We start from the raw sequence: 12,377 nt of genomic DNA, 5'->3' as shown, positions 1-12,377 counted from the left end.
TAGAAAGCTGTTCAATGGGCTGCTAGACTCTTGCTCATTCTCTGGGACAAAAACTCTCCAAAGGACACCCAGACAGAGGCGGATGGAAGATGAGTTCTGAGAATATCTGTATATACCTTCTTTTTGTTTTTAATTTCAATCAATTCCTGTGGATCTGGCAGGAGGCAGGAAAATCGAGGTGGTTTCCGGGTAAACTTTTTGCCAGCTAGGAGTGGGAGGAAGAGGGAAAAAACCTGTAAGACCTCAGTTACCAGGATAATAGCCTTTGCAAGGTTGCCGATATACTCTCTAGTGGAAAAGGAGGTCGCCTCAGAAATTTTCTTGTCCTCACCAGTCTTTTTCTTCCCTACAAGTCCTATTTTCTAAAGCTTCAAATAGTTTCTTTCTTTTCTCTGAGTTTGAAGGCATGGTGGGCAGCCAAGGTTCACCCAGGAATTGCCCCTACAGTGTCTCTGCTCATTCTTCCCTTGGCTTTCCACCACGCTCTCCAGTTGAGGGGGCTTAGGATCATGGACACCCAGTACCCACCCCCAGAGTCACCAGCTTCCTCTAGATCATTGCATCCTGGCTTCCCATGTTCTGCTGGCAGCCGTCCTCCACCTGGCAGATGTAGGCCTGGGGTGTCTGGGGCCATCCCTCCAGGCTTCCCATCGCTAGATGCTCTCTCAGCTGGTAAGAGAGAAGACAGGTCAAGACTTATGGGGTAAGAAACCAAGCAGAGCTGCAGAAGTCGAGTTCCAGGCCAAGAAGACTTGCATGCTCCCACATAGGTCACCAGCCCTGAATAGGACAAACCCAAGCCCAAATAAGTGGTCACTCTTCTAGGTCAGCCAAGCATTAGTCTTTAATTTAATAAAGAGATTACCCAGTCTCTTTCTCTGATTTTCTACAACCTCAATCTCAAGGGGAAGGTAGAGAAGATTAATTAGAATGAAGGTAGATACTGGGAATGAGGGAACGTAGGTCCTGGCACTTTCAGAGACAGAAGTCTTACATCCTTTCATCTATTTTTCTCTTTCTCTCCATAAAGAAATCATAATTCTGTAAAAAAGCCAAAGTGTGGAGGAGAAAGGGAGACGTCCATGAGTCCTAATATGCCTGCCTGGCTTATTATCCAAACCACCAAATCTTGGGAAAACAGAATTAGGGGTGCCCTAAAGAAAGTGATTTAAGGATAGGAGAAAGGATTCAGTGAATAGAGAAAAGATAAGCATATAACCATGGGATCCTCAAAAAAAAAAAGAAATGCCTCTCACTATTGCTGGCTTCTCGGGTGCCATCTACTGCCTCGCAGCCAGGTCTGGCTGCCTCTTTCTTCTCTTGCTGGGTAAGGCTGTTGAGGACTTTGGCCTGGCAGTGGGCCTCAGTGCTGTCAATCACTGTCAACAGGGCATCGAGAGACAGTAGGTGCGTTGTATAGAGCTGGCTAGACACAGGGAAGGCATTCTGGAAAGTAAACCAATCCAGTAGACTTGAGGTTAGAATACTTTACACTTTAACTGATCCTTTTCCAAAAATCCTGAAACCTCCCATAACTTCTACATTTCCCTGAGAAAATGCCTTTCTTCTTCCTGTTCCCCAACATTCCAGTGTTTTCCCTCTCTGCATGTAGTGTCCTTACTAACACCAGTGAGATTTCCTTAGAGCCTTCTTTCTAGAGGACAGTAATCATGCTCAGCACCTTGGACAGCAGCTTGGTGAGGTCTTCAAAAAGGTTGGAACAGTAGTAGTCACAATCATAGTTAATATAGAGCTCGGTGACAAAGCTGGGGATGTGCCAGAGCTGCACAATGGCCTCCAGTGCCATCTCCTTCATCTCATAAGGCATTTTAGGGTTCTCCACAGTGGTGATCTCCATGAGCTTTTTGATGTACATCTGGCAATAACCCAATAGTTACCATTTGAGTGGGTAAAGGATTCAAGATAGGAAGAGACAAGTTGGACAAGAAAAACATTAAACAGGAAGGAAACATAAAACATTAAACATGAGGCATGTATTAATAGATACTTAAATGTATTTCATCCACTAAACACACCCCCTCTTTGGCTTCCATGTTGGGGGAGGCCTGGCTTTCTATCTCATGCCTGATCCAAAACAAGTTGCCTATTGCTCTTTTTATGCTCTCTCTGTGAGCCTGACATCATCCTATTCAGACTTCATTTTTGCAACTTAGTGGCAATGCCAGACTGACTTGCCTACTTGTGTGCCAGAGGAACTGCTAGGTAGAATAGCTGTACCCACTCATACTGGTTATCTGCCAGTCCTCATATTTGGGTTCTTTCATTTTATAGTCAGCCAGTTTTCTCTGGGCTTCCTTTAATTTCTCCACTAACGAAGCCAGCCAATGAACCAAACTGTGGAGGCTAAAAGCACTCTCCTGGGTTAACACCCAAAAGAGATAAAGAACTCATGCTTCAACACCAAAAAAATTAACAACCTGATTAAAAAATGGGCAGAGGATCTGAACATTTTTCCAAAGAAGAAATAGTGATGGCCAACGAGCACATGAAAAGATGTTCTACATTGTTAATCATCAGAGAAATGGAAATCAAAACCACAATGAGATTATCACCTCACACCAGTTATAATGGCCAATTTCCAAAAGACAAGAAACAAGCATAGGTGAGGATATGGAGAAAAATGAACCCTCCTACACTGTTGGTGGGACTGTAAACTGGTGCAGCCACTGTGGAAAGCAGTATGGAGGTTCCTCAAAAAACTAAAGTAGAAATCCCATATGACCCAGTAATTCCACTTCTAAGAATTTACCTGAAGAAAACAAAAATCCCTGATTCAGAAAGATATTTGCACCCCTATGTTTACTGCCACATTATTTACAATAACCAAGACATGGAAGCAACCAAAGTGTCCATCAATACATGAATGAATAAAGAAGATGTGGTATATATGCACAATGGAATATTATTCAATCATAAAAAAGAAAGAAATCCAGCCATTTGCAACAACATGGATGGACCTAGAGAATATTATGCTGAGTGAAATAGGCCAGGAAGAGAAAAGACAAATACCCTATCATTTCACTTATTTGTGGAGCCTAAAAACAAAATAAAACCATATGAACAAACTAGCAGTAGACTCATAAACACTGAGAAGTGACTGGTGGTTACCATGGGGGAGGAGTTGGGTGTGGGTAGGTGGGAGGGGCAGATAAAGGGGCACAAAAATCTCAATCATAACATAAGCTGGTCATGGGGATGGAAGTGCAGCATGGAGAATATAGTCAATGGTTCTGTAACATCTTCCCATGTTGACAGATAGTAACTATACTAGTTGGGGAGAGGATTTAATAATGTGTATAAACTGTTGAACCACTGTGTTATATATTTGAAATCAATATAATATTGTATATCAACTATACTTCAATAAAATATTAAAATAAAAAAAAGAAAGTTCTCCTATAGAAACCCCTAAATCCCACTCCTGCAGCACGACAGAGCTTGCCCCACTGAAGATGCCACACATCTTTTTTTCTCCCTTCTTTTTCCAAGTTCAAGAAACTTACCTCCAGTTGGAACTTGAGGTGCTCCCTCATGCTCTCGAACAGTAGGAAGCATACCCGCAGGGAAGCAGCATAAAGGTTCAGTCGCTCTATGCTGAGTAGCTGGAGATTAGAGCAGAGTAGACCATTATGTTTCTGAACCTGACTATAGCTCAACTAAGAGAAAAGCAGGACAGCAAACTGTGGGAAGTTGACACTAAGATCCTCTACTCTGAGGAGTTCTGTATCTAGTCATTCCTGTATTTCCCTTTGGCTGCCAGAGTCCCTGGGGAACTACAGGAGTCCTCTTGACTATGACTATTGGCCAACTAGGGATGGAGGGTTTTTCCTGGGTCCTTTACTCTGCATGAATCAGCCAAACCTCCTGTGCTCCCCTGGCCCTTGAAAGACCTTGAAAAACAGTCAGGGGCTGAGAGTCCCTCCAGAAACCCAGTCTTACCTGGAATAAGTGGCGGCACATCTCATCCTTGATAAGGCCCAAGAGAGTTTGACACTGGGCTACAGGAGCTGACTCAAGAGCCACTGTCAGCAAATGGAGTCCCATGTGGATCATAACCTCTGAGTTATGGCGGTCATGTGGATTGGTAAGAGAGATGAGGAAGCGGAAGAGCTCACGGATGCAGGGAAGACCATAGGGGACCAATGCTGTACCTAGGATGGGCCAGGAGGAAAGTAGGACTGCTAAGAAATAAATGGCTTGATAGCCTGGCCTAGCCTGCCCCACAGTATACAAGGCAATTTCAGATAAGTGATTCTCTTCAAGAAAAATTTTTTTTTCCCTGGGGGAATTAAGACTAGTCTCACTTATTGAAGGGAATCAGAATTGATGACCGTAACTTCTCCTAAAAGTCCCAAGCTTTCTATTCTTCCCTCTCACTTCCTGTTGTCCACCAAACTCCATCTCTGTATAAGTCAGGGAAAGACCCCATCCATGAACAGTCCTCTGGCTTGATTCCACTTCCTGACTAGAAAATGGCCTAGAACTTGGACCAGCAGACACCTCAGGTCCAAGATGGTCTAGGCTCAGGCAGCTTAGTGGGTCGGATGGGGAAGATGAACAGGCAGGGCCTGCCCAAGAGTACTCACCTTCCTTCTGGGAGGACTGTGTAAAGCGCACACCCCGAGGGTTGACGTAATCCACGTCATGGACAGAGGCAGAATCAGAGTGGTCAGCAGGGGATGTGCACTCCTCTAACACTTCAGGGATGGATTCCACGGATGCTGACTGGGCCTTTTCCACATAGACTGCTTCCTGCTAGGACCAGAAGCAGGAGGATATAAGGAGGAGGAAAGCACACTTTGGAACTCACTCCCCTAAAGTATCTGTCCTCCAAGTGTCTTTCATGGCCTGCAGATGTAGGGCCAGCCCAGAGAGCTATGAATCAATGCAAGATGGCTCAGGGCAGGAGTATGATGAAGGACTCGGCAAACATCTGTTGAGGCATCACTGACCTTCAGTGACTAGAGCTTTAGAAGTTTGGGATTTAGAATAACTTCCAGAAAAATACAAGGCCAATTTCCTCACCTTTGCCAAGTCTATCTATATGTATAACCTGATAAATCCCATGAGCTACCTCTCACAGTGAGTCATACTGTGAGTTTTCTAGGCAGCACAGCTAATTCTAGGAAACAAGGAAGAACCTCCCTACCCCAACCTACTTTTGAGCCAGCCCTGGATAAAGGATCCAAAGGATCAAGCCAATTTCCATAGTAAAAGACTGGAGATGGGCGTTAGAAATCAAAGCCATACCTGGGAGTCAGGCTGCTCAGGAACCCCTAGCGCGTGGCTACCAGTCTCCGCAGTTGTGCTATACCCTGGAAAGCCAGGTTGCTCCAGGTCAGTGAGGTCCTCCTTGGAGGTGGTCTGGGAGGAAAACTCCATGCCACTGTCTATAGAGGGGCTGACCACTGCTGATGCAGCTTCTGAACTTGCAGAGGAGATGGGAGTGGGCAAATCAATGAAGGGCATGCCACCTACCAAGCAAAGTAAGAGAGACTTGAAGAAGAGAGACTGTGGGAAATACATACCATCCATGGTACTAGGGGTTGCATACTAATATTTACATACATTAGTCTCCAAAGTAGAGTTCCTCTAGAAGGAAAACAACCTTAAGTCACTGTAAAACTGCTAAATGGTCACAGTCTGATCTGACTTGGAGTTTTCCCTTTTATGCTCTTAGCAGAAAGACCAAAGTCCCTCAGTTGGTTGGTCTCCAATGAAAATCCCTAAAGAACTGGGGGCGGAGCCAAGATGGCGGCGTGAGTAGAGCAGCGGAAATCTCCTCCCAAAAACATATATATTTTTGAAAATACAACAAATACAACTATTCCGAAAAGAGAGACCAGAAGATACAGGACAACAGCCAGACTGCATCTACACCTGCGAGAACCCAGTGCTTCGTGAAGGGAGTAAGATACAAGCTGCGGCCCGGCGGGATCCGAGCGCCCCTCACCCCAGCTCCTGGTGGGGGGAGAGGAGTCAGAGCGGGGAGAGAGAGGGAGCCCAGGACTGCTAAACACCCAGCCCTAGCCATCCACACTGGAGCAGAGACACACAGTGCGTGGGGTGCTGGGTACTGGGGAAATGGAACAGTAAAACCTGCGAGTGGGTCCCCACAGCCGGTGCCCCCAGGACAAAGAAAAGTGAGTGCTTTTTGAAAGTCTTAAAGGGACAGGGAGCACACAGCTGGACGGAGGCATCCCGGCATAAACAGCTCAGCAGCTGGGAACCCGGGGAACTCTGGGCGCCCCAACCCCCTGGGCAGCAGGACAGCTCCGAGGCCCCTCATGGAGATAAACAGCCTCCCGCCCGTTCCCCTCCGGCATGACTCCACCATAGAGGCAGTGGCCACATCCACAGCAACCAAGCGCGGAGCTTCCTTCACAGCAGCTGGGCAAGAATCAGACACCCCGCCTGCGTGCAGCTGCCCAGCACAGGCTGCTAGAGGTTGCTGATCTCCCAGGAGAGGAAGGGCACAAACTAGCAAGAAGGGACGTTCTCCCAGCTGACACATGCATCAGCTCCCCGCAACTACCTCTATCACCATGAAAAGGCAGAAGAATTTGATACAGACCAGATTAATCCAGAGAGTCTCCACTGAAAAGGAATCTGGGGAGATAGACCTAACCAACCTTCCTGAAAAAGAATTTAAAAGTAAGGTCATAACCATGCTGATGGACTTGCAGAGAAATATGCAAGAGCTAAGGAGGGAGAATACAGAAATAAAACAATCTCTGGAAGGATTTAAAAGCAGAATGGATGAGATGCAAGAGGCCATTGATGGACTAGAAACCAGAGAATAGGAACGCATAGAAGCTGATGCAGAGAGAGACAAAAGGATCTCCAGGATTGGAACAACATTAAGAGAACTGTGTGACCAATCCAAAAGGAGTAACATCTGCATTATAGGGGTACCAGAAGAAGAAGAAGAGAGAAAAAGGGATAGAAAGTGTATCTGAAGAGATAATTGCTGAAAAATTGCCAAACTGGGGGAGGAAATGGTCACTCAGACCACAGAAATACACAGAACCCCCAACAGAAGGGACCCAAAGAGGACAACACCAAGACACATAATAATTAATATGGCAAAGCTCAAGGACAAGGACAGAATTTAAAGGCAGCTAGAGAGAAGAAAAAGGTCACCTACAAAGGAAAACCCATCAGGCTATCATCAGACTTCTCAACAGAAACCTTACAGGCCAGAAGAGAATGGCATGATATAGATGTCACCAGAGAAAATAAAATCACAGCAAAGAAAGCAGACCAACCAAATACTAACTAAAGGCAAAAAATAAAATCAACTACTCACAAAAGCAGTCAAGGAAAACACAAAAGAGCACAGAATAAAACACCCAACATATAAAGAATGGAGGAGGCGGAATAAGAAGGGAGAGAAATAAAGAATCATTAGACAGTGTTTATAATAGCTCAATAAGCGAGTTAAGTTAGACAGGAAGATATTAAAGAAGCTAACCTTGAACCTTTGGTAACCATAAATCCAAAGCCTGTAATGGCAATAAGTACGTATCTTCCAAAAATCACCCTAAATGTAAATGGACTGAATGCACCAATCAAAAGACATAGAGTAATAGAATGGATAAAAATGCAAGACCCATCCATATGCTGCCTACAAGAGACTCACCTCAAACCCAAAGACATGCACAGACTAAAAGTCAAGGGATAGAAAAAGATATTCCATGCAAACAACAAGGAGAAAAAAGCAGGTGTTGCAGTACTAGTATGAGACAAAATAGACTTCAAAACAAAGAAAGTAACAAGAGATAAAGAAGGATATTACATAATGATAAAGGGGTCAGTCCAACAAGAGGATATAACCATTATAAATATATATGCACCCAACACAGGAACACCAGCATATGTGAAACAAACACTAACAGAATTAAAGGAGGAAATAGAATGCAATGCACTCATTTTAGGCGACTTCAACACACCACTCACTCCAAAGGATAGATCCACCAGACAGAAAATAAGTAAGGATACAGAGGCACTGAACAACATATTAAAACAGATGGACCTAATAGACATCTATAGAACTCTACATCCAAAAGCAACAGGATACATATTCTTCTCAAGTGCACATGGAACATTCTCCAGAACAGACCACATACCGGGCCACAAAAAGAGCCTCAGTAAATTCAAAAAGATTGAAATCCTACCAACCAACTTTTCAGATCACAAAGGTATAAAACTAGAAATAAATTGTACAAAGAAAACAAAAAGGCTCACAAACACATGGAGGCTTAACAACATGCTCCTAAATAATCAATGGATCAATGACCAAATTAAAATAGAGATCAAGCAATATATGGAAACAAATGACAACAACAACGCAAAGCCCCAAGTTCTGTGAGACACAGTGAAAGCAGTCTTAAGAGGAAAGTGTATAGCAATCCAGGCATATTTAAAGAAGGAAGAACAATCCCAAATAAATAGTCTAACGTCACAATTATCGAAATTGGAAAAAGAAGAACAAATGAGGCCTAAAGTCAGCAGAAGGAGGGACAGCATAAAGATCAGAGAAGAAATAAATAAAATTGAGAAGAATAAAACAATAGCAAAAATCAATGAAACCAAGAGCTGGTTCTTTGAGAAAATAAACAAAATAGATAAGCCTCTAGCCAGACTTATTAAGAGAAAAATAGAATCAATACACATCAACAGAATCAGAAATGAGAAAGGAAAAATCACGACGGACCCCACAGAAATACAAAGAATTATTAGAGAATACTATGAAAACCTGTATGCTAACAAGCTGGAAAACCTAAAAGAAATGGACAACTTCCTAGAAAAATACAACCTTCCAAGAAGACTGACCAAGGAAGAAACACAAAATGTAAACAAACCAATTACCAGCATAGAAATTGAATCGGTAATCAAAAAACTACCCAAGAACAAAACCCCTGGGCCAGATGGATTTACCTCGGAATTTTATCAGACATACAGAGAACATATAATACCCATTCTTCTTAAAGTTTTCCAAAAAATAGAAGAGGAAGGAATACTCCCAATCTCATTCTATGAAGCCAACATCACCCTAATACCAAAACCAGGTAAAGACCCCACCAAAAACGGACCAATATCCCTGATGAATGTGGATGCAAAAATACTCAAGAAAATATTAGCAAACCAAATTAAAAAATACATCAAAAGGATCATACACCATGACCAAGTGGGATTCATCCCAGGGATGCAAGGATGGTACAACATTGGAAAATCCATCAACATCATCCACCACATCAAAAAAAGAAGGACAAAAACCACATGATCATCTCCATAGATGCTGAAAAGGCATTCGACAAAATTCAACATCCATCCATGATAAAAACTCTCAACAAAATGGGTATAGAGGGCAGGTACCTCAACATCATAAAGGCCGTATATGATAAACCCGCAGCCGACATCATACTGAACAGCGAGAAGCTGAAAGCTTTTCCTCTGAGATTGGGAACAAGACAGGGATGCCCACTCTCCCCACTGTTATTTAACATAGTACTGGAGGTTCTAGCCACAGCAATTAGACAAAACAAAGAAATACAAGGAATCCAGATTGGCAAAGAAGAAGTCAAACTGTCACTATTTGCAGATGACATGATATTGTACATAAAAAACCCTAAAGACTCCACTCCAAAACTACTAGAACTAATACCGGAATTCAGCAAAGCTGCAGGATACAAAATTAACACACAGAAATCTGTGGCTTTCCTATACACTAACAATGAATTAATAGAAAGAGAAATCCGGAAAACAATTCCATTCACAATTGCATCAAAAAGAATAAAATACCTAGGAATAAACCTAACCAAGGAAGTGAACGACCTAAACCCTGAAAACTATAAGACACTCTTAAGAGAAATTAAAGAGGACACTAACAAATGGAAACTCATCCCATGCTCCTGACTAGGAAGAATTAATATCATCAAAATGGCCATCCTGACCAAAGCAATATACAGATTCGATGCAATCCCTATCAAATTACCAACAGCATTCTTCAACAAACTGGAACAAACAGTTCTAAAATTCATATGGAACCACCAAAGACCCCGAAGAGCCAAAGCAATCCCGAGAAGGAAGAATAAAGTGGGGGGATCTCGCTCCCCAACTTCAAGCTCTACTACAAAGCCACAGTAATCAAGACAATTTGGTACTGGCACAAGAACAGAGCCACAGACCGGTGGAACAGAATAGAGACTCCAAACATTAACCCAAACATATATGGTCAATTAATATACGATAAAGGAGCCGTGGACAACGGGGAAATGACAGTCTCTTCAACAATGGTGCTGGCAAAACTGGACAGCTACATGTAAGAGAATGAAACTGGATCACTGTTGAACCCCATACACAAAAGTAAATTCGAAATAGATCACAGACCTGAATGTAAGTCATAAAACCATAAAACTCTTAGAAAAAAACATAGGCAAAAATCTCTTGGACATAAACATAAGCAACTTCTTCATGAACATATCTCCCCAGGCAAGGGAAACAAAAGCAAAAATGAACAAGTGGGACTATATCAAGCTGAAAAGCTTCTGTACAGCAAAGGACACCATCAATAGAACAAAAAGGTATCCTACAGTATGGGAGAATATATTCATAAATGACAGATCTGATAAAGGGCTGACATCCAAAATATATAAAGGGCTTACACACCTCAACAAACAAAAAGCAAATAATCCAATTAAAAAATGGGCAGAGGAGCTGAACAGACAGTTCTCCAAAGAAGAAATTCAGATGGCCAACAGACACATGAAAAGATGCTCCACATCACTAGTTATCAGAGAAATACAAATTAAAACCACAATGAGATATCACCTCACACCAGTAAGGATCGCTACCATCCAAAAGACAAACAACAACAAATGTTGGCGAGGTTGAGGAGAAAGGGAAACCCTCCTACACTGCTGGTGGGAATGCAAATAAGTTCAACCATTGTGGAAAGCAGTATGGAGGTTCCTCAGAATGCTCAAAATAGAAATACCATTTGACCCAGGAATTCCACTTCTAGGAATTTACCCTAAGAATGCAGCACTCCAGTTTGAAAAAGACAGATGCACCCCTATGTTTATCGGAGCCCTATTTACAATAGCCAAGAAATGGAAACAACCTAAGTGTCCATCAGTAGATGAATGGATAAAGAAGATGTAGTACATATACACAATTGAATATTATTCAGCCATAAGAAGAAAACAAATCCTACCATTTGCAACAACATGGATGGAGCTAGAGGGTATTATGCTCAGTGAAATAAGCCAGGCGGAGAAAGACAAATACCAAATGATTTCACTCATATGTGGAGTATAAGAACAAAGGAAAACTGAAGGAACAAAACAGCAGCACAATCACAGAACCCAAGAATGGACTAACAGTTACCAGCGGGAAAGGGACTGAGAAGGATGGGTGGGAAGGGAGGGATAAGGGCGTGGAAAAAGAAAGGGGGCATTATAATTAGCATGTATAATGTGGGGGGGTCATGGGGAGGGCTGTACAACACAGAGGAGACAAGTAGTGATTCTACAGCATCTTACTACGCTGATGGACAATGACTGTAATGGGGTTTGCGGGGGGGATTTGGTGAAGGCGGGAGCCTAGTAACATAATGTTCATCATGTAACTGTAGATTATTGATACAAAAAAAAATCCCTAAAGAAGGAGCTTTTCTTCTATCTATTCTGATCAGAGGAAGAAGCCCAGGCTACTCACCAGCGAGGTTACAGGGTAAAGTGGTTCCATTGGAGGTGGGTAGCTCTGAACCTGGTGTGAGTTTGGTCATATGGCGTGGGGGCCGGGGGGATTTCTTCTGTTTCTTCCATTTGGATGAATCACTCATGCCTCCTGCTCTCATTTTCAGCTGGAAATACCATACCTCATTAGCATTGGTATTCAAACTAAGACTCCATCCTTAGAAACCTCCCTTCTCATAGTCCTTCTGGTCCCTAGTAAATAGCCTATACTCTGCATTTGTGCCAAAGGAAGAATCTAAACCATCAAAGCACATTCCTACTCCTCTAACCTGGCTTCTACACTTGCCACTTCATAGGTCAGCCTGGCAGCCTTCCCGTGGAAGATGACATTCTGCTGTTAAGCTAGTCATTGGTAAGGTCAGCCCTCACCCAGCATTCTGCCATCCTGAGCCCTACAGATGGTGCCTGACCTTCTTGCAAAAAGGATAAAGTCAGGGACTCCTTTGCCCAAAGTTTCAGATCTACAGGCTCTGGACTCCTGGGCTTTTCTCCTCAATTACCTGCAGAGCAGCCTCCTCCTCCTACTTCTTATTCAACTATGAGAACTTACTCCTTTCCAGCCAGTCTCTTACTTTTCCTATTGCTTCATGACCT

The 12,377-nt window shown here is 43.0% G+C and overlaps 1 protein-coding gene across 8 annotated transcripts in view; it reads right to left on the bottom strand.

Annotated features, from left to right (window-relative positions):
• The window catches only part of GBF1 (golgi brefeldin A resistant guanine nucleotide exchange factor 1), a 131,115-nt gene that overhangs the window by 17,729 nt on the left and 101,009 nt on the right, over positions 1-12,377 (bottom strand). For 4 of the 8 annotated variants that reach the window (XM_057506254.1, XM_036898634.2, XM_057506255.1 and 1 more), the window contains 9 exons: positions 11,743-11,890; positions 5,272-5,495; positions 4,608-4,776; positions 3,961-4,172; positions 3,525-3,623; positions 1,682-1,876; positions 1,257-1,446; positions 529-669; positions 117-205 (listed from right to left, as the gene is read on the bottom strand). In XM_057506254.1, coding sequence (XP_057362237.1) covers positions 117-205; positions 529-669; positions 1,257-1,446; positions 1,682-1,876; positions 3,525-3,623; positions 3,961-4,172; positions 4,608-4,776; positions 5,272-5,495; positions 11,743-11,890 — 1,467 coding nt within the window. The remainder of the gene's footprint in view (positions 1-116; positions 206-528; positions 670-1,256; positions 1,447-1,681; positions 1,877-3,524; positions 3,624-3,960; positions 4,173-4,607; positions 4,777-5,271; positions 5,496-11,742; positions 11,891-12,377) is intronic. The other 4 variants (XM_036898628.2, XM_057506257.1, XM_036898633.2 and 1 more) reach the window with 1 other exon arrangement.

This window comes from Manis pentadactyla, chromosome 8, assembly GCF_030020395.1.
Source record: "Manis pentadactyla isolate mManPen7 chromosome 8, mManPen7.hap1, whole genome shotgun sequence".
In the NCBI taxonomy this organism is placed as follows: Eukaryota; Metazoa; Chordata; class Mammalia; order Pholidota; family Manidae; genus Manis; species Manis pentadactyla.
This window is presented reverse-complemented; position numbering and strand designations above follow the sequence as displayed.